Source organism: Notothenia rossii (assembly GCF_949606895.1).
Source record: "Notothenia rossii genome assembly, chromosome: 12".
Lineage (NCBI taxonomy): Eukaryota > Metazoa > Chordata > Actinopteri > Perciformes > Nototheniidae > Notothenia > Notothenia rossii.
In genome coordinates, this window is record NC_136911.1 from 20826315 (window position 1) to 20844181 (window position 17867).

General features: G+C 43.5%; 1 protein-coding gene across 3 annotated transcripts; it reads left to right on the plus strand.

Annotated features, from left to right (window-relative positions):
- The first annotated feature begins 2744 nt into the window (after window positions 1–2744).
- LOC307026175 (uncharacterized protein) lies at window positions 2745–16432 on the plus strand. Of its 3 annotated transcripts, XM_079661355.1 has the most exons (11): window positions 2833–2847; window positions 3245–3293; window positions 3478–3550; window positions 5779–5964; window positions 6909–7314; window positions 8842–8910; window positions 8992–9059; window positions 10463–10603; window positions 13874–14037; window positions 14129–14219; window positions 16276–16432. In XM_079661355.1, exons 4-11 carry the CDS (start codon window positions 5790–5792, stop codon window positions 16356–16358), a joined length of 1197 nt encoding a protein of 398 aa, XP_079517481.1. In that variant the 5' UTR covers window positions 2833–2847; window positions 3245–3293; window positions 3478–3550; window positions 5779–5789; the 3' UTR covers window positions 16359–16432. The 3 variants fall into 3 exon arrangements, with proteins under 3 accessions (XP_079517480.1, XP_079517482.1, XP_079517481.1); XM_079661354.1 differs by lacking the exon at window positions 3478–3550 and having other exon boundaries at window positions 2745–2847; XM_079661356.1 differs by lacking the exons at window positions 3245–3293; window positions 3478–3550 and having other exon boundaries at window positions 2755–2847.
- Window positions 16433–17867: the final 1435 nt, after the last annotated feature.

Consider the following 17867-nt stretch of genomic DNA (forward strand, 5'->3'; position numbering starts at 1 on the left):
TGCAGATGACCCCGAGTCGTAAGCAAAAACAACTCTCATTCAGTGTCCTCATCTTTTTAGTCTATCGATTGAAGAATGTTGATTATTACACTCTGAACTAGTTAAACCGTGGAGCTACAGGAGGGTTCCTCAGAATTGATTATGGCATCTCAACCGTGTGGTCAACTCGTGCCCCGTGACATGTCTTGTGAATTCTCCGGCCGAAGCTCCAAATAAACCGTCAGTGTTTGCCATCAAAGCTCCAGCTCTCCTCGTCTCTCTGAGTCCTGACTCCATCAGAGCTCCCGCTCTCCTCGTCTCTCTGAGTCCTGACTCCATCAGAGCTCCAGCTCTCCTCGTCTCTCTGAGTCCTGACTCCATCAGAGCTCCAGCTCTCCTCGTCTCTCTGAGTCCTGACTCCATCAAAGCTCCAGCTCTCCTCGTGTCTCTCTGAGTCCTGACTCCATCAGAGCTCCAGCTCTCCTCGTCTGTCTCTGAGTCCTGACTCCATCAGAGCTCCAGCTCTCCTCGTGTCTTTCTGAGTCCTGACTCCATCAGAGCTCCAGCTCTCCTCGTGTCTCTCTGAGTCCTGACTCCATCAAAGCTCCAGCTCTCCTCGTGTCTCTCTGAGTCCTGACTCCATCAGAGCTCCAGCTCTCCTCGTGTCTCTCTGAGTCCTGACTCCATCAGAGCTCCAGCTCTCCTCGTCTCTCTGAGTCCTGACTCCATCAGAGCTCCAGCTCTCCTCGTGTCTCTCTGAGTCCTGACTCCATCAAAGCTCCAGCTCTCCTCGTGTCTCTCTGAGTCCTGACTCCATCAGAGCTCCAGCTCTCCTCGTCTGTCTCTGAGTCCTGACTCCATCAGAGCTCCAGCTCTCCTCGTCTGTCTCTGAGTCCTGACTCCATCAGAGCTCCAGCTCTCCTCGTCTGTCTCTGAGTCCTGACTCCATCAGAGCTCCAGCTCTCCTCGTGTCTCTGAGTCCTGACTCCATCAGAGCTCCAGCTCTCCTCGTCTGTCTCTGAGTCCTGACTCCATCAGAGCTCCAGCTCTCCTCGTGTCTCTGAGTCCTGACTCCATCAGAGCTCCAGCTCTCCTCGTGTCTCTCTGAGTCCTGACTCCATCAGAGCTCCAGCTCTCCTCGTGTCTCTCTGAGTCCTGACTCCATCAGAGCTCCAGCTCTCCTCGTGTCTCTGAGTCCTGACTCCATCAGAGCTCCAGCTCTCCTCGTGTCTCTCTGAGTCCTGACTCCATCAAAGCTCCAGCTCTCCTCGTCTCTCTGAGTCCTGACTCCATCAAAGCTCCAGCTCTCCTCGTGTCTCTCTGAGTCCTGACTCCATCAGAGCTCCAGCTCTCCTCGTGTCTCTCTGAGTCCTGACTCCATCAAAGCTCCAGCTCTCCTCGTGTCTCTCTGAGTCCTGACTCCATCAGAGCTCCAGCTCTCCTCGTCTGTCTCTGAGTCCTGACTCCATCAGAGCTCCAGCTCTCCTCGTCTGTCTCTGAGTCCTGACTCCATCAGAGCTCCAGCTCTCCTCGTCTGTCTCTGAGTCCTGACTCCATCAGAGCTCCAGCTCTCCTCGTGTCTCTGAGTCCTGACTCCATCAGAGCTCCAGCTCTCCTCGTCTGTCTCTGAGTCCTGATTCCATCAAAGCTCCAGCTCTCCTCGTGTCTCTGAGTCCTGACTCCATCAGAGCTCCAGCTCTCCTCGTGTCTCTGAGTCCTGACTCCATCAAAGCTCCAGCTCTCCTCGTGTCTCTCTGAGTCCTGACTCCATCAAAGCTCCAGCTCTCCTCGTGTCTCTCTGAGTCCTGACTCCATCAAAGCTCCAGCTCTCCTCGTGTCTCTGAGTCCTGATTCCAATTGCTTCAGAAGTTTCCCCCACAGTTGGTCCTTTACTTTTATTCAGGAAAGGCAAAAACTAGTGCTAATAACCTAATGTATTCCCTTACAGGTGCATTGAAACAGACTTAATCAGATAACATTTCTAAAATTGCGGACTGGACTGCTGGTGAACAGCTGTTAGAGTAGGCCGTTCAGGTGTTCAGAGCAGAGCTCCCTGTCGAGCGGCAGAGCGTGATGTGCACTGAAACGTTTTTCTATCGCAATATTATGAAATTGTGATGGGATCGTTGAGCTAGCTAACTAGCATACATTGTCACTATCTGCTCACGTTAGCTTTAGCGTTCGTTTTCTAATAGTTTTTTTCATAGGCTATACATTGGTTTTATAAGCATATATATTGTAGAGAAAAAGTATAGTAGGCTACTCAGATCGTGTACTTGAGTAAAAGTAAAATTACTCAGATCTTGTACTTGAGTAAAAGTAAAATTACTCAGATCTTGTACTTGAGTAAAAGTAGAAGTACCAGAGTGTAGGAATACTTTGTTTCAGTAAAGGTCCTGCATTCAAAATGTTCCTCAAGTAAAAGTAGAAAAGTATTCTCATCAAAATATAGTTAAAGTAGCGACAGTAAAAGTAGTCATTGTGCAGATTGGTCCATTTCAGAATAATATGATATGTTTTATAATGATTGATCAGGAAAGTGTTCTCAAAGCTGCTAAAGGTGCAGCTAGTTTGAATGACTTTGTATACTGCAGGGTAGCTGGTGGATTTACTCCAGGTGGAACTAAAGTCTGATTTAACACTTGATTATATTTCACATCATTCATCCACATCTGAAAAGTAACTCAAGGTATTAAATACCATTGTGATGCCCCTGTGGGTTCATCTAGAGAGGGTGTGGCTGTGCTGTCTTGATTGCCTGATTATTAACTCAGGGCACCTGGGTCTGGTGCCCTGCAGCTATCTAAAGCCACTGCTCCTCTCTGTCTTCCCTCTGCTTTTCCCTACAGGTAGGCCTACCTGGTTTCAGTTGAGTATGCTATGAGTTCTCTCAGTTGCTTCACTTTGTGCACTTCAACACTCTCACACATGTCCATGCAAACCTCACCCTGCATTTACACTACTGATACCACTGACATCCACACCTCATGCTTTATTTGGTTGATTTTAATGTTTTTACTTTAACAAACGTTTAACATTTTGTTAAACCGTTGATAAGGTGTCTCCTCTTTGTTGTGGCCTTTTGAGCCAGGTCATAAGAAACGGGGGCTCGTTCAACGAGTTATTTGTAGAAAGTTTTGTTAAAAGTGTGTGTAGTGCTCAGAGCACATGGTGTCATTGAGCAGATGGTTAGTTGATGGTCCAGCTGTGTGCTGGCTTGGCGCTGCTATTGGGGTAAATTAATATCATGTATTTTGTGTTTCAGGAAGCTTTAGTGTTTGACATGGCGTCACGTTTTGTGTCCCAATCAGAAGGTAAGATGATGTTGCTTGAAACGCTTTTGTACAGGGATTTCCCCGCTAGGCTTAAGTAGCGCTTCCCCTTGGGTTGCGTCTTTTTTTTCATAGTGTTGTGGCGACGTGATTAGTGTCAGCTGTTTTCGGACAGCTGTCTCGGGGCACGTCCGCGTGATTTTTTTTTTGTGTTATCTGGGTGCAGGTCGCTCCACAACTCCGCCAGGTTCCAGTGCGTAATTACCCCACCGCAAGCCACATAAAGACTATAGGCCTAGGTGAGATTATTAAGGTTTTGTTTGGGCTGTTAGGGGGGAAATCTCTGTTGGGTTTGTCTTTTGCCCATGCTTGTTGGCAGTTTAACACTTTGCTTTCTGATTGGTTCGGCAATATATTATGGCTTCTTTGTCGGCGTTTTGTGGATGCGCCCTCAGATCGATACTATGAACCACATAAAGCGGAGGTGATAGGAGCTAGCAGAGCTAGACCTTTTGCTGGTGCGAGGGTACTGAATGGGGCTACGGCTGAGCTGCTTAGCTAAACGTTATGCGGGTTGGATCATTTAACTGTCGCGGGCTGCACCTGGGCAACAGCGCTGCTGATTGGATCCGACGTATAGTGGTGGACAACTTGCTACAAAAAATTGACATTTTATGCTTGCAAGAAACTTTCTTACCAAAACAGGACTTGGGAAAGTTGAACTCTCTAATGGCGCATTCACACTTCAGCGCGGAGCTCGCTTTAAGCGTGCCGAGCGTGCGGGGCCTGTTTTTGGTTGCGCTTACACTTGGCCTAGTTCCGGCCCGGGTCTACTATTTCACCTTTTTTCTGCCCCGACTAAATCGTGGTTCTATCGAGGCCAACAAACAGGGCTGAGTCGGGCTGAGTTTGCTAAACTAGAGTGAGAATCGCTGTCAAGGGGGCTAAAACTACAACAAGATGAACATATTTTACCCTGATTTAATTGTAATACACGTTTCAACCCGAAGTAACAACATACTGATACCGGTTAGTAAAAAACATGAATTAATGCTTTGACAAGTTTGCAGACAGACGGCAGGCGAGAAACCTTTTTTAAATGCGTGTTTTCTAAATGGAGCTTGGCTAAGCTAACGTTATATGCTCCGACCGTCCACACTCACAACAACGGCATATACAGACATAAATAAACCAGATACTGTATTCGCCATGACACAGGTAGTCTGTGGTTTGTACTTTAACTTTTGTATAGTTTCTGAACAGATATGAAGAGCTGTGAGCTCTGAGTGCTAAGAGCTAACGGCTGTGTTGTTTTTCTGGGGCGCTAATTGAAGATGACGTCACGGCTCCGCCTACAATGCGTTACTATAGATCAGGGGTCGGCAACCTTTTTGATATGAAGTGCCATTTAAAAAAAAACAAAAACAAAATTGTTATCAGCGTGCCAACGATCGAGAATTATCAACGGAGGGGGGGGGGGGTTGAGGAGCTTGACACTCGTCAACTATCAGCACGAGGGCGGGGGAGCCTCGCTGTGGACCTGTCAGCGCAACTTACATGATTCCGAATTTAACTAACACATTTAAATAATTGGTTTAAAAGGCATAATCTCCTCTCACCATGCTTTTTTAATATCTATATGAATGATCTATCGGATAATTTAAGTGTCTGTAAAACAGGGTGTGTGATTGGTAATGTGATTGTAAACCATGTTATGTTTGCCGATGATCTGGCAATTGTTTCTCCTAGCAGTGCTGGTTTTCCAAAGTTGCTAAATGTTTGTTCTGATTATGGAGTCAAATTTGACGTTAAATACAATGCTAAGAAGAGCGCTGTTTTTCCATCACATTCTCCAGCCATGTGTTCTACCGTTTTGAATAAGAAGCCGTTGGGTGTAGGCTCGGGCATGGTGCCTGATAAGAAGCCGGTTTGTGCCGACCCGGATGTGGTTTCTGTGGTTTTGTGAGGGATTTTAATAGTTGGCCAAGAGGCTTTTTTTTCATCTGTCGTCCCTGAACAGATGTTGTACGTCACCCTTAATTAACTAATTAGAAAAATAACAAGTAAACACAATCAGTAAAAACTGCCCATTCCCCAGAGAGAAACATCAAAGAAACGGGTTTAATCCTCTTAGTTCGCTGTGCCGTTGTCAGGCTGTGGTGGTCTGAGGCCAGGGCATTAGATTTACATTACATGTTACTTATTAGACGCTTTTATCCAAAGTGACTTACATACTCAATACTGTGGGCAATCCCCACAGGAGCAATTTGGGGTGAAGTGTCTCAGGGACACAACGACATGCTGACTGCAGTGGGGTTTGAACCTGTGACCCCCTGATCCCAACACCAAGGCTCTACCCACTGAGCCACACGCAGGCTGTTGTTGATAGCCTATACATGTGGTGCTTCTGAGTGGTTGTGAAAAAAACAATATTTGCACCGGGGCCCAATCACAACCTTGTTACGCCACTGGTAGGACCTATAGAACATTTAGACATCCTTTAAAATGCTTTTCTTCTTTCGCACAGACAAAGAAATCATGAATCCCGAAGCACAAACAGACGAGGATTCAGCAGATGTTAAAAGGGATACAAACAACAAACTACCTGTGGTGTCGGAAGGGAGTTCACCTGATGTCAGTTTGACTCTGGGAAGGAGGAGGAGGAGGCCGCCTGGAGAGTGGCGGATGAATCGGAGCCCAGAAGAAACGACAGGTAAATGCAACCAGCCGAAAGTGAAGGAGGCAACGCACAGAGGACGATGTTCAGTCCAGCCCGTTGGTGTTCCCATACAGAGAGCTCAGCGATAACTCAAGGGAGTGGAGGAAGAACTGGGTTCCTTTACTTACAGAAAAGTAGTCCGGTTCTAGTTCGGTTTTAAAAGTCCATAATTAAACTATTCCACAGAGACGGAAGGAAAAACAATATATGGAGAAAGTGGAAAACAAACACAGCCAGTAAATAACAAACAAAGTAAACGAAATATTAGCTCTCCCCCCGCAGCCTTCATATCGTCCATCATGTGATAATAGGCATCTGTTACAAGTACAAATCCTGCAGTTAAGGTCGCATTGATGTAAAAGCAACATGTATATGAACTCTTTTTACAAAAAAATTGTGCAAATACAAAAAAAAACCTGTATTTGAGTTAAATAGGGCTGCAGATTTAGGAAAAAAACCATTCACATATATCTTGTGCAGCCCTACAAACAGACCAACCAATGATCTCTGTTCCTTACTAAGATTTTGTTCCTTTCTGTTAAAGAGGAATAGTTTCGGGGAAAACTAAAAGGTACCATGGGGTCAGATTATAATGTTCCAAAGGGGGGTTCGTTTAGCATGAAACACTTGAAATAACTAAAGGATAAGTTAATCTAGAAAGTAGAAAGTGAAGTCATAGAAAACTGTTTGCTAAAAAGTGAGTAATGATTGAGAGTCAGAGCTAAACATGTCAGATGTGTGTATCTCTCACACGGCTGTGACTTTTATGAATGTACCTTTTGTTATTCATGTTTAATCATCTTCGCTTTTAAATGAGTGTTTTTAAATGCCATTTTATAATATGTTTCTTAATATCTTTCATTTTTGTAAAGCACTTTGAATTGCCTTGTGTTGAAAGGTGCGATATAAATAAACTTGCCTTGCCTTGCCTTCAACAGGGGAGAAGCCGTTTCCAAAAGTATACCATCGTGTCCCCAGTAAGAAGAAAGCTCCTCAAAGCAAGGAGCCTCAAAGCAAGGAGCCTCTCAAGGCAGTGAGGCCGGGCAGGAGAGACCCCGGGAGCTGTTGTGCGGTGCCGGACGTGTGTGAGGACGTGGAGAGCGTCTCACCTCAGCAGCAGAAGCCCAAACCTCGGAAAGAAAGAAAGAAATGCATCAGGTCTCCTCCACCTCCCAAAGAGAGTTCCTCCGTGCCGCTCCTAGACCCAGAGTCTCCGGTGAAGAGATCTCGGGCCGCCTCTGAAGACATGTCTTCAAACGAGACCCCGAGTGTGGGCACGGGTCGGAAGAAGGAGCCGGAGCTTCCTGTGGAGAAAATCCCTCCCGCTGACTGTTCCGTATTCAGGTATATAGCAGGACATATTTGTCAGAACACACAAAATATATATATTTCTTAATTTATTCTACTATTTCAACAATTTAGACTACATCTAGAAAAACAAACAAAATGAGTTGAAGCGGAGAGCAGAAAGCAAAGTTTATACAGAGGTAGCCCTCCCGTTAAGGTTAAGTAAATAAAAGATAATTCCGTAATTAAATACTCAAACAGATAAACTAAATTCTACATATACATATATACACATACATACTCCCATTTACAGGGTGAAAATAAAATGATAAAGTCAAACAAATAGCAAACAAATTCCTACAAGTCCATGTTCAGATTTAATTTCTCATCCTATTTTTATGTAAACTGATAATAATGATATTTCAATAAGGAGAGACGGTTTTGATGTAAGAATACATATTTATTGCCAGAAATAAACAAATGAATATGATGGAGTTTTGGCGATTAGGCCCCGTTGTGCAGGAGTATCATTCGGGAGGGGAGAACCGATCCGATGAAACCCCCCGGGGTCTAGACACTGGTGGTGGTGAATGGATAGTTGGGTTTGGTCTGAAGGGGAGGGGCTTAGCTTGACCCTGGTGGTGGTGGTGGATGGATGGATGGATGGTTGGGTTTGGTTTGAAGGGGAGGGGCTTAGCTTGACCCTGGTGGTGGTGAATGGGATGGGATGGTTGGGTTTGGTTTGAAGGGGAGGGGCTTAGCTTGACCCTGGTGGTGGTGGTGAATGGATGGTTTGGTCTGAAGGGGAGGGGCTTAGCTTGACCCTGGTGGTGGTGAATGGGATGGTTGGGTTGGGTTTGGTTTGAAGGGGAGGGGCTTAGCTTGACCCTGGTGGTGGTGGTGAATGGATGGTTGGGTTTGGTTTGAAGGGGAGGGGCTTAGCTTGACCCTGGTGGTGGTGGTGAATGGATGGTTGGGTTTGGTCTGAAGGGGAGGGGCTTAGCTTGACCCTGGATTCAGAGACAGGAGGTGAAAAGGGGTGGAGGGTTGCGTTGAGTCATCTGAAATGACAGCTGTCAGAGGGGAGAGCAGATTTTAGAGGGTTAGCAGAGCGCTATGATAGGCTTGTGAGAATAGAGCGTAGTGATTGGTTAAGCTGGGGAGTGACGCCCCCGATCAGAGAGTAGTAACATGGAAATAGTTCATGAATGAGTAAAAACGGTGTTCCTGGTTGAACTTGCGCTTTGAGCACCAGGAAAAGTGCTTTATAAATGTAATGTATTATTATTATTTCTCATTATAATTGTTATAGTATTTATAAATATTATTATTATTGACTGTCATATAATGATATATATTTTTCAATCAATTTTTAAGTTAATCCAAAGACACAATGACCGGATAAAGATACAAAAAAAAAACTAAACAAAATATTACAAGACCAAAAAACCGGAGCTAGGTATTCCCATGTTTTGGTTAGTTAGGGTATTCGGCTAAAAAAAAAAATCTGAGTCTTGATTTGAATGATATCACAACAGTTGTGATATATAACCCATCTTTATATCTCTCTCTGTCTGTACACAGTACTCTTAATGCCTTCATACACCACTGCACCTCCCAGGATGAGCGGCCACAGCGTTATTCAGTGGATCGGTGAGGACGAGTCTGAGTCTCTCTTAATATCTCCCTCTTACTGTCGATTTACGTTTTATATTTCCCACTATTTTCCCACAGGTCGAAGCTCTTGAGAAGTGGGCCGTCCTCCATGATTGTTCTGGACCAGTCCGAGGAGGACAGCTTGAGTATGTTTTTAAACATTTAACAATATACTTTAATGTATACCAAATGTTCTTGATAGATATATACACCTAACCTAAGTTTATTTCCCCAAACATGAATGTCCTCCTTAACACCAACCCTTATCTCTTTGAAAATGTTGTGAGGTTTATGATGGGGATCCACGACTATTGGTATTAAGGAATGAATAATAATCAACCTTTGATAAATCTAAAATAAAAACGGCAAGAATAGTGATCAGTGTTTCCGCCAGACCGGGGCTGAGAGGGCGTCCACCCCGAGAGTGAGGGGGGGGTGACGTCGTGTCACGTGACTTGAATTTTGAATTGAGCCGTCCCTTATAGATAGATACTATCTCTTTACGTATTAGTGATGTGAATTCTGGCACTTTTTTAGTTTGACTAGTCACTAAGAAGTGCCGACTCTATCGGCTCCTAAACGGCTCATCATTTCACCACAGAGTCTCAGTTTCGGCGCTTCGAGGCTCCGCCATTCGCAGTTCACGCTCCACTAGCACCCCCCCGCCAAGGCTCGCCGGCAGTACACTTTCCGTCACAGGAACACGCTTTGCTGGCGCCGAAAATAATCCCACCTGACTCCTTTGCCCCTCCAACAGAGGGATGTCCTTCAGGGCTGCACGATTTGGGGAAATAATCTAATTGCGATTTCTCTGACAGATATTGCATTTCGATTTTTCGATTTTGTTTTTAAGCGACCCAACGGAAGTTTATTGTAAAATGCGGCCATATCTCTGGCTCGGAAGGTCGCATCAACATGCTCCCGTCTCTAGCACCCCCGCAGCCCGAGCTACGAGTGAAAGAACTAAACTTACATGAAACTTCCGTTGGGTTGCTTTAAAGTCAAGCTTCAGTTTCAGATTCACCCTGTGATAGAAACATGTGATGGAGCATTACTAAGCTGACTCAGACGGTTCACCAGACCATCTAAAGCTCCATTGGAAGCCATTTGGAAAAGTATTTCCAAAATACTTGGCAGGTGATTGGATCAATCTGTCACCTACTATCATGGGCCACTTCTGATTGGTTAACAATGGCTGGTACATGTGGAGCACAGCACTTCTGATTGGTGTATGACTGACACACAAGAAGAACAAAAAAATGAAATAATTGCATCATTTCAAATCGCGTTCCGAGCTGAATAAGGACGTCAAATGACGGCAAGACGCCCCCCTGGCGGAAACGCTGATAGAGATACATTTCCCATATCAGGGCTCGACACTGGACAAAGAGAACCATCATTCAAAAATATCCACCACAGTATTAATTAAATCAAATATAGCGTCAATATGTATCTGATGCTAGCAGTACAAACAGCTCCATCTGCTGGTTTCATCGTTACCCGTCCCTCTTTCATTTTATATAATGGTATCTTCTTTCCTTTGTTCCAGTTTTGCCGAATTCCAAAGTGAAGGCGGTTCTCTCTCTGTCAGATCTGTACGCTCCTCCGCTCAAACCGATGACCCTGCTGACCCAAGACAAAGCCAACCTGGCCGAGTGGTTAAAGAACCTCTGGGCGCCGCCTGTCAAAGGTGAGGAAATATATCTGTATACATGTTTACCTTTGGCCCTCTGATGCAGAGGCCCAACCTTGAGCAGCCGTTATTTCCCTTAAAGGGGACCTTTCATGCAAAATGCACTTTGTGATGTCTTTTATACATAAATATGTGGCCCCGGTGCGTCGGGGAACTCACGCAGTGTCAGAAAATAAAACCCTCTCTTTTCCGTCGTACCCAATCGTTATCAAAAAAGTCTTCCGTCCAGACGCTGTATTACATATGCCAGGCCTGTAAGTGGCGCTCTAGTCTGCCACAAAAGCAGCGAAGAAGACTTCCGGCGCATGGTTGCCATGGTTGCCCTTCTGTTTATTCTCGGCTGTGGCTCTTTTTGAAAAGGGACGAGGGGACCGTGCGGCAGAGTTTCAGTTCAACATGTCCGTTAAAGTTTGAATCTTCCGGACAAAATTAGAAAAGTGCCGGTCAAAGGGCTTTGTTATTTATTGAGCTTTAAAACAAATGAATAATGACTCTATATAAGAATAAAAAACGGAGCCTCTCTTTTCCTCCCCCTCTTCTGACAGCCCAGCAGCTGATATCAAAGCACACTCCCCTCTCCTGCAGGGGGGCGTGGTCAGCTGCAGCTCACAGAATCAGCCCCCTGCAAAAACAGCTGGAGAACAGCAAATAGAGCAAAATGAGGCATGGCTAAAATGCATGATCTGTTTCGTATTTAAAAAAAAAAAAATTCAGACATGTTTTATATAGGTATGGCCCTACAATATATTTTTCAAATATAGCATGATAGGTCCCCTTTAAGGAGGGGCTGCCCTAGCATTTTGTTGTTACCAGTTTGTGACCGGGCAACTCTCGGTCAGAGATATCATTGTTGTGGGACACCTGGAACACATCCTTCTCGGGGTGTAGATGACCTCGAGCCATAACCGACAACTAAAGTTGATTCAGTTTCCCCAGCTGTTTAGTCTATCTAGTGAAGAATGTTGATTACCCTTAGCGAAACTAGTTAAAAGGTCCTACGAGAGAAAGCTCCTTCAGAATTGATTGTGGCATCTCTAGCGTGTGGTCAGACCGTGGCCCGTGACATGTCTTGTGAATTCTCCGGCCGAAGCTCCAATTAAACATCAAAGCTCCAGCTCTCCTCGTGTTTCCAATTGCTTCAGAAGTTTCCCCCACAATAAAACACACAGAAAAGACTGAATGCTGCTTCTTAGAAAGATCTGTCTGCATGTGGGGTATTTCTCTGGTCCATTTGCATACATAATGAAAGGAAAATGCGTGATTTCACCTGGGCATCTCCACCTTACTATAAGATAAGATGTATTTTCTCCAGACTCACAGATTACATAGAATCATATCATGTGGATGCTTGTTTGTTTAGGAAAAAATCGATTCAAACCAAATATATTTGAGTCCATTCCTTGCATAGTTTAGGCAAACAAATCAACCTGCAGTAAAGAGTTATTATTCATATGTACAGGTTATAGTTTCAATAGAAATGTTTATTTATTTTTTACACTTTTTGACTTTTTTCATTACGACACATACAAAACAAAGCCTGGCACTTACATCAGTTCGAAAAAAAAACGTAAAATGTATTCCATACGTTGTCCATAAACTACATGTCCCACAATGCATCTCATTTTGTGACATGCTCACTGAAGAGACTTGCAATTATTTGCCCCAGACTTCTGCTGTCAGACATAGTTAATTATTAAGTTATTACCCTATCCGATAATAATACAATGTAGAGGCAATAAAATAATACATTTTATATAATTTATATATTTATATAGTCTTAAAGTGCATCTATCATGCTATTTTTAGGCAATAGGTCTCAGATATATAAAAATATATAAAAAACATGTCTATGAAGTGTTTTGCTCAAAATACCAAACAGATCACCCATTCTAGCCATGCCTCATATCCCTCTATTTAACTTCCTGTTTCTAAAGTGCTGATTTTGGGTATAAAGCTTTAAAAAAAAAAAGAGGGGGCTGAGCTCATGTGGGACCCGGCAGCTACTGTCTAAACCAGTGGTTCTCAACCTGGTGTACGCTAGCTCCCGCTAGTGGTACGTGGATGAATCTGACTCGTAACAAATATTTTAAAAAACTTTTTTTAAAGAATATATTTTTTTTTTATTTAAAGGTGGGGTTGGTAATTTTTGGAGAAACCAGCTCGAGTGTGCTAGAATTTGAAAATACACATCCGGAACAAATGTGCCACTTCCTTACAGAGCCCCTCCTCCAACACACACGAACGTGCACATGACCAATGAGGGCACGAGATAAGTTTGTGCACAGATGGAAGGCTGACAGGCAGGTAGGCCATCCAGTTACTTTAGCCGGGCCGGCTCAGATGATTGGTTGTGCTTTTTACAGCGCCACGGCTTCCACTGATGACATTTTTTTTATGGATTTTTTGTCAAAGCACTTCAGATATTCATTGCTATCGGGATGTTAAGAGCATTCCATGGAATATAACAAGTGTATCTCGAGCCGGTTTCTCAAACTTACCTACCCCACCTTTAACCTTTACACATAACACAGACATATAAAATACAGGACACACAACTAAGTAAACAAAAAGACCAAAAGCAGTCACTACATTGTGCACATTTGGGACATTAAGGTACACTACTTATTACTGCAACAGCAGCTGATGGTAAGGACCTCAGACAACTTCAATTTAAAACAGGCCATAGGGACAAGTGCCCTCAGTTTGAGGCTTGATTGAATAACATTAATTAAAAAATAAATCATACTATCAAAATACAACGAATGAAAATAAGCTTGAGATAATTGAAACTGTGGTTTAAATTAGTTCTAATAGGCCATTGTTGTTTTTAGATATAGAAACGAATTTCATTATTCATTGTGGAACTGAATTCCCAAGAGGACATTTTCTGTTACAATGTGGGTTGTTGCAGGAGGCCTGCATTCACACTTTGGTATAGGTCCAGGAAATGACATGTGTACAGTTGACATTTGTTGTGTGAGAATAAGTTTATTTTGTTGTTTGGAAAAGAGGGAGGGGTTTATTTTCTGACTCTCTGAGTTCCCCGACACACCGGGGACACATCTTTATGTATAAAAGACATCAGAAAGAGCATTTAGCATTATAGGTCTCCTTTAAAGTTACAACCGGCCCTTTTGAGTTCAACCATAATTCTGATGTGGCCCTTGATGAAATTGAGTTTGACACCCCTGCGCTAACCCGTCCCACTTTGTCTTTGAACATGTGTCGTTCTTGGTCTTTAAATACATTTTTCTGTTCTGTTTGTAGTAGAGAGTACTGAGATCTTCCCGGATCAGTTCGAGTGGTTCTGCTATCAGGGCCGGGTGATCGGCTTCATGATGGACGTTAACAGCGGATCAGTCTGCAACGGGAAGATGCTGCTGGGCTCCTTCATGAAGAAACCTCTGTGGGTGGACCACAGCGCCGCCACCGTCAGTACCCTCCCACATCTCTGCGTTATACTCACTGTCCTCTCTAGTGTCTTAATATTAATCATTTCTCTCTTTATTTTTCTTTATAAAGGTTTTTAACTTATTAACAAGCTCTGTGAGTGTGACCATCAACGGCAGTGAATCCCACTTCAACCCTGGAAGATCCTTCATGGTGCCATGCGGTAAGAATATACAGTGGGGCAAAAAAGTATTTAGTCAGCCTCCAATTGTGCAAGTTCTCCCACTTAAAAAGATGAGAGGCCTGTCATTTTCCTCCTAGGTATACCTCAACTATGAGAGACAAAATCCAGAAAATCACATTCTGATTTTTAAAGAATTTATTTGCAAATTATGGTGGAAAATAGGTATTTGGTCAATAACAAAAGTTCATCTCAATACTTTGTTATATTCCCTTTGTTGGCAATGACAGAGGTCAAACGTTTTCTGTAAGTCTTCACAAGGTTTTCACTGTTGCTGGTATTTTGGCCCATTCCTCCATGCAGATCTCCTCTAGAGCAGTGATGTTTTGGGGCTGTCGCTGGGCAACACAGACTTTCAACTCCCTCCAAAGATTTTCTATGGGGTTGAGATCTGGAGACTGGCTAGGCCACTCCAGGACCTTGAAATGCTTCTTACGAAGCCACTCCTTCGTTGCCCGGGCAGTGTGTTTGGGATCATTGTCATGCTGAAAGACCCAGCCACGTTTCATCTTCAATGCCCTTGCTGATGGAAGGAGGTTGTCACTCAAAATCTCACGATACATGGCCCCATTCATTCTTTCCTTTACACGGATCAGTCGTCCTGGTCCCTTTGCAGAAAAACAGCCCCAAAGCATGATGTCCCCCCCCCCCCCCCATGTTTCACAGTAGGTGTTCTTTGGATGCAACTCAGCATTCTTTCTCCTCCAAACACGTCTAGTTGAGTTTTTACCAAAAAGTTATATTTTGGTTTCATCTGACCATATGACATTCTCCCAATCCTCTTCTTGATAATCTAAATGCTCTCTAGCAAACTTCAGACAGGCCTGGACATGTACTGGCTTAAGCAGGGGGACACGTCTGGCACTGCAGATTTGAGTCCCTGGCGGCGTAGTGTGTTACTGATGGTAGCCTTTGTTACTTTGGTCCCAGCTCTCTGCAGGTCATTGACTAGGTCCCCCCGTGTGGTTCTGGGATTTCTGCTCACCGTTCTTGTTTCTCATTTTGACCCCACGGGGTGAGATCTTGCGTGGAGCCCCAGATCGAGGGAGATTATCAGTGGTCTTGTATGTCTTCCATTTTCTAATAATTGCTCCCACAGTTGATTTCTTCACACCAAGCTGCTTACCTATTGCAGATTCAGTCTTCCCAGCCTGGTGCAGGTCTACAATTTAGTTTCTGGTGTCCTTTGACAGCTCTTTGGTCTTGGCCATAGTGGAGTTTGGAGTGTGACTGTTTGAGGTTGTGGACAGGTGTCTTTTATACTGATAACGAGTTCAAACAGGTGCCATTAATACAGTTAACAAGTGGAGGACAGAGGAGGCTCTTAAAGAAGAAGTTACAGGTCTGTGAGAGCCAGAAATCTTGTTTGTTTGTAGGTGACCAAATACTTATTATACCGAGGAATTTACCGATTAATTCATTAAAAATCCTACAATGTGATTTCCTGGATTCTTTCCCCCCATTCTGTCTCTCATAGTTGAAGTGTACCTAGGATGAAAATTACAGGCCTCATCTTTTTAAGTGGGAGAATTTGCACAATTGGTGGCTGACTAAAAACTTTTTTGCCCCACTGAAATAACGATAATAATACATTTTATTTATAACGCGAATTTAAGGGTCACTTTACACCGGGTAAAATTACACACATTCGACACGGAGTGATTCAGAGCGGGTCCTTCTGCTGTTGCTTCTGGACTGGTGTTGTGTCGGTGGGTAAAGCAGACCGCTCCGTGTTTGGTGCCGCTGTCACGTCTGTTCCCTGATCTCTGCTTCACCGACCAATTTGATATTGAAGTCACAGAAAGAAAAACTTTATTGTAAAGCCGCGGCCGTAAAATCAGGAAGCAACGTTACTACGCTATAATCGATTATGTTCTGTCACTGCATCGATGCAGATTCGTCCACGTCGGCATCGCGATGCATCGTAGAAACAATTAATTTTTGTCTGAAACCAGAGCCTCTTTCTTCATCAGCAGTAAATTGTCCGATGTGCCTCGATGGTTTTAATGATTTTTTTTTTACCGTTCTGTTCCCACAGGAAGTGCTTACAGCATCCAGAACGTCTGTGCTCAGCCGGCTGTTCTCTACTTCACAAGAATAATCCCAGAAAGATCAGATTGAATAAAACAAAAACAAAACAATGTGTACATTTTATTAAGAAATGGAGTTACTTTCTGTTTTAACCTGTTAAACCCTGAGCCTGTTTTTCAGGTTTCAGGCTCGAAAATGTCATTAACACAACGAATGACCATCTTCACTTCTAAAAGGGGTCCATTAGTCATCTTTTTTCTCAAAGCAAGGTTACATCTGTGAGTTGGATGTAGAAGTGTCAGAATCAATTCAGATCGAACATAGTAAAAATATGTAAATTCTAATCTCCGCCTAAAAAAACCCCCATTACTTCTAGTGAAAACCACCCTTGAATGATGGGTTAGTAGACTAAATGCTTTAGGAATCCAAACTATAACATATAAGTACCCTGTATCAAGATTGATGCAAAACAAGTGAAATCTGACCTAGAGGTTTAGAAAAATACTGTAAAACATCACAGCCCCATTTAGTTATGTCAAGTTACATTGTCTCTTTAATTCAAAGAGCTCTGACAAGTTTTTGATTTTGAACTCAGCTTTTCTAGTTTTAGAAGTTTAAACTTACATGTGGCCTTAATGTTACTCAAGGCAAATATATGTAATATAACCGTTAGACTGCAGCTAACTGTGGGGCTACAAACCCCTCATACTGCGAGTGAATAACTTGAGATGGTTATGTTGTCTAAAGGGGAGACAATCATTATGTTATTAGGCCATGCAAATACAGGGTCAACTTAGTGATAAAATAAGTGTTGCATATATAATATATGTTCTTGAATAATGTTATTTCATAAATAGTTGTTAATGTATTCTCCTTATTCAGTTCCACTATCAGATGATGCTGATGGTGATGACCCTGAGGGAGAGATGCAGGCAGACCTCACTGGACAGAACTGGCAGGTACAGAGGAAATTGTTTCAATAGGCTATGACTGACACTGAACAAAACCAAAGGAAATGTAACGACAACAGTATAAGCAATCTATGTTCATGTTCTCTCAATAAGTTACTATATAGTTATTGATAAGAGTTTAATCCTTATGCTAGTTCTTATTCAGTAGCAGATGCTGAGGAGGTTGACAAGTCAAGATTCAGGGTCCAGCACAAGGGAAATTGCAACTGGGGAGAAAGACAGTGAAAGAGACGCACAGGAAGTTGACACAGAGGCCTTTTGATTATTTTGCTCGCCCTCAGCCAACCACCCACAACAAACTTCCAAGAAAGCCATCCCCAAAGTATTCCACAGGAAGGATGGGACAAATAGAAAGTGGTTAACTTACTGTGAATCATCATCGCACTCTCTGTATTGCTCGCTGTGTCTCATGTTTGCCAGGCCTGCCAGTGACAATACTTTTGTGAAAGGAGGCATGGAAGCATGTTCACCAAAGAATTGAAGAGCATGAAAGAAGCGGGTTGCATCGAGATAGTGCAGACGCGTATTTCCTGAGAGCAAGCAGAGTTGATGTCAGTAGCATATACTCAAAGTGATTGATGCATTTAACTCCAAAATAGAAAAACAAATCTTCCCGGGGGAGCATGCA

What these genes read in the sequence shown, in the direction of transcription:
- LOC307026175 (XM_079661354.1), top strand. Translation starts at nt 3,263, where the DNA reads ATGGCGTCACGTTTTGTGTCCCAATCAGAAG. An exon ending in GAGCCCAGAAGAAACGACAG is followed by an intron (nt 5,965 to 6,908) that starts GTAAATGCAACC and finishes TGCCTTCAACAG; the next exon opens with GGGAGAAGCCGTTTCCAAAA. An exon ending in ATCCTTCATGGTGCCATGCG is followed by an intron (nt 14,220 to 16,275) that starts GTAAGAATATAC and finishes CTGTTCCCACAG; the next exon opens with GAAGTGCTTACAGCATCCAG.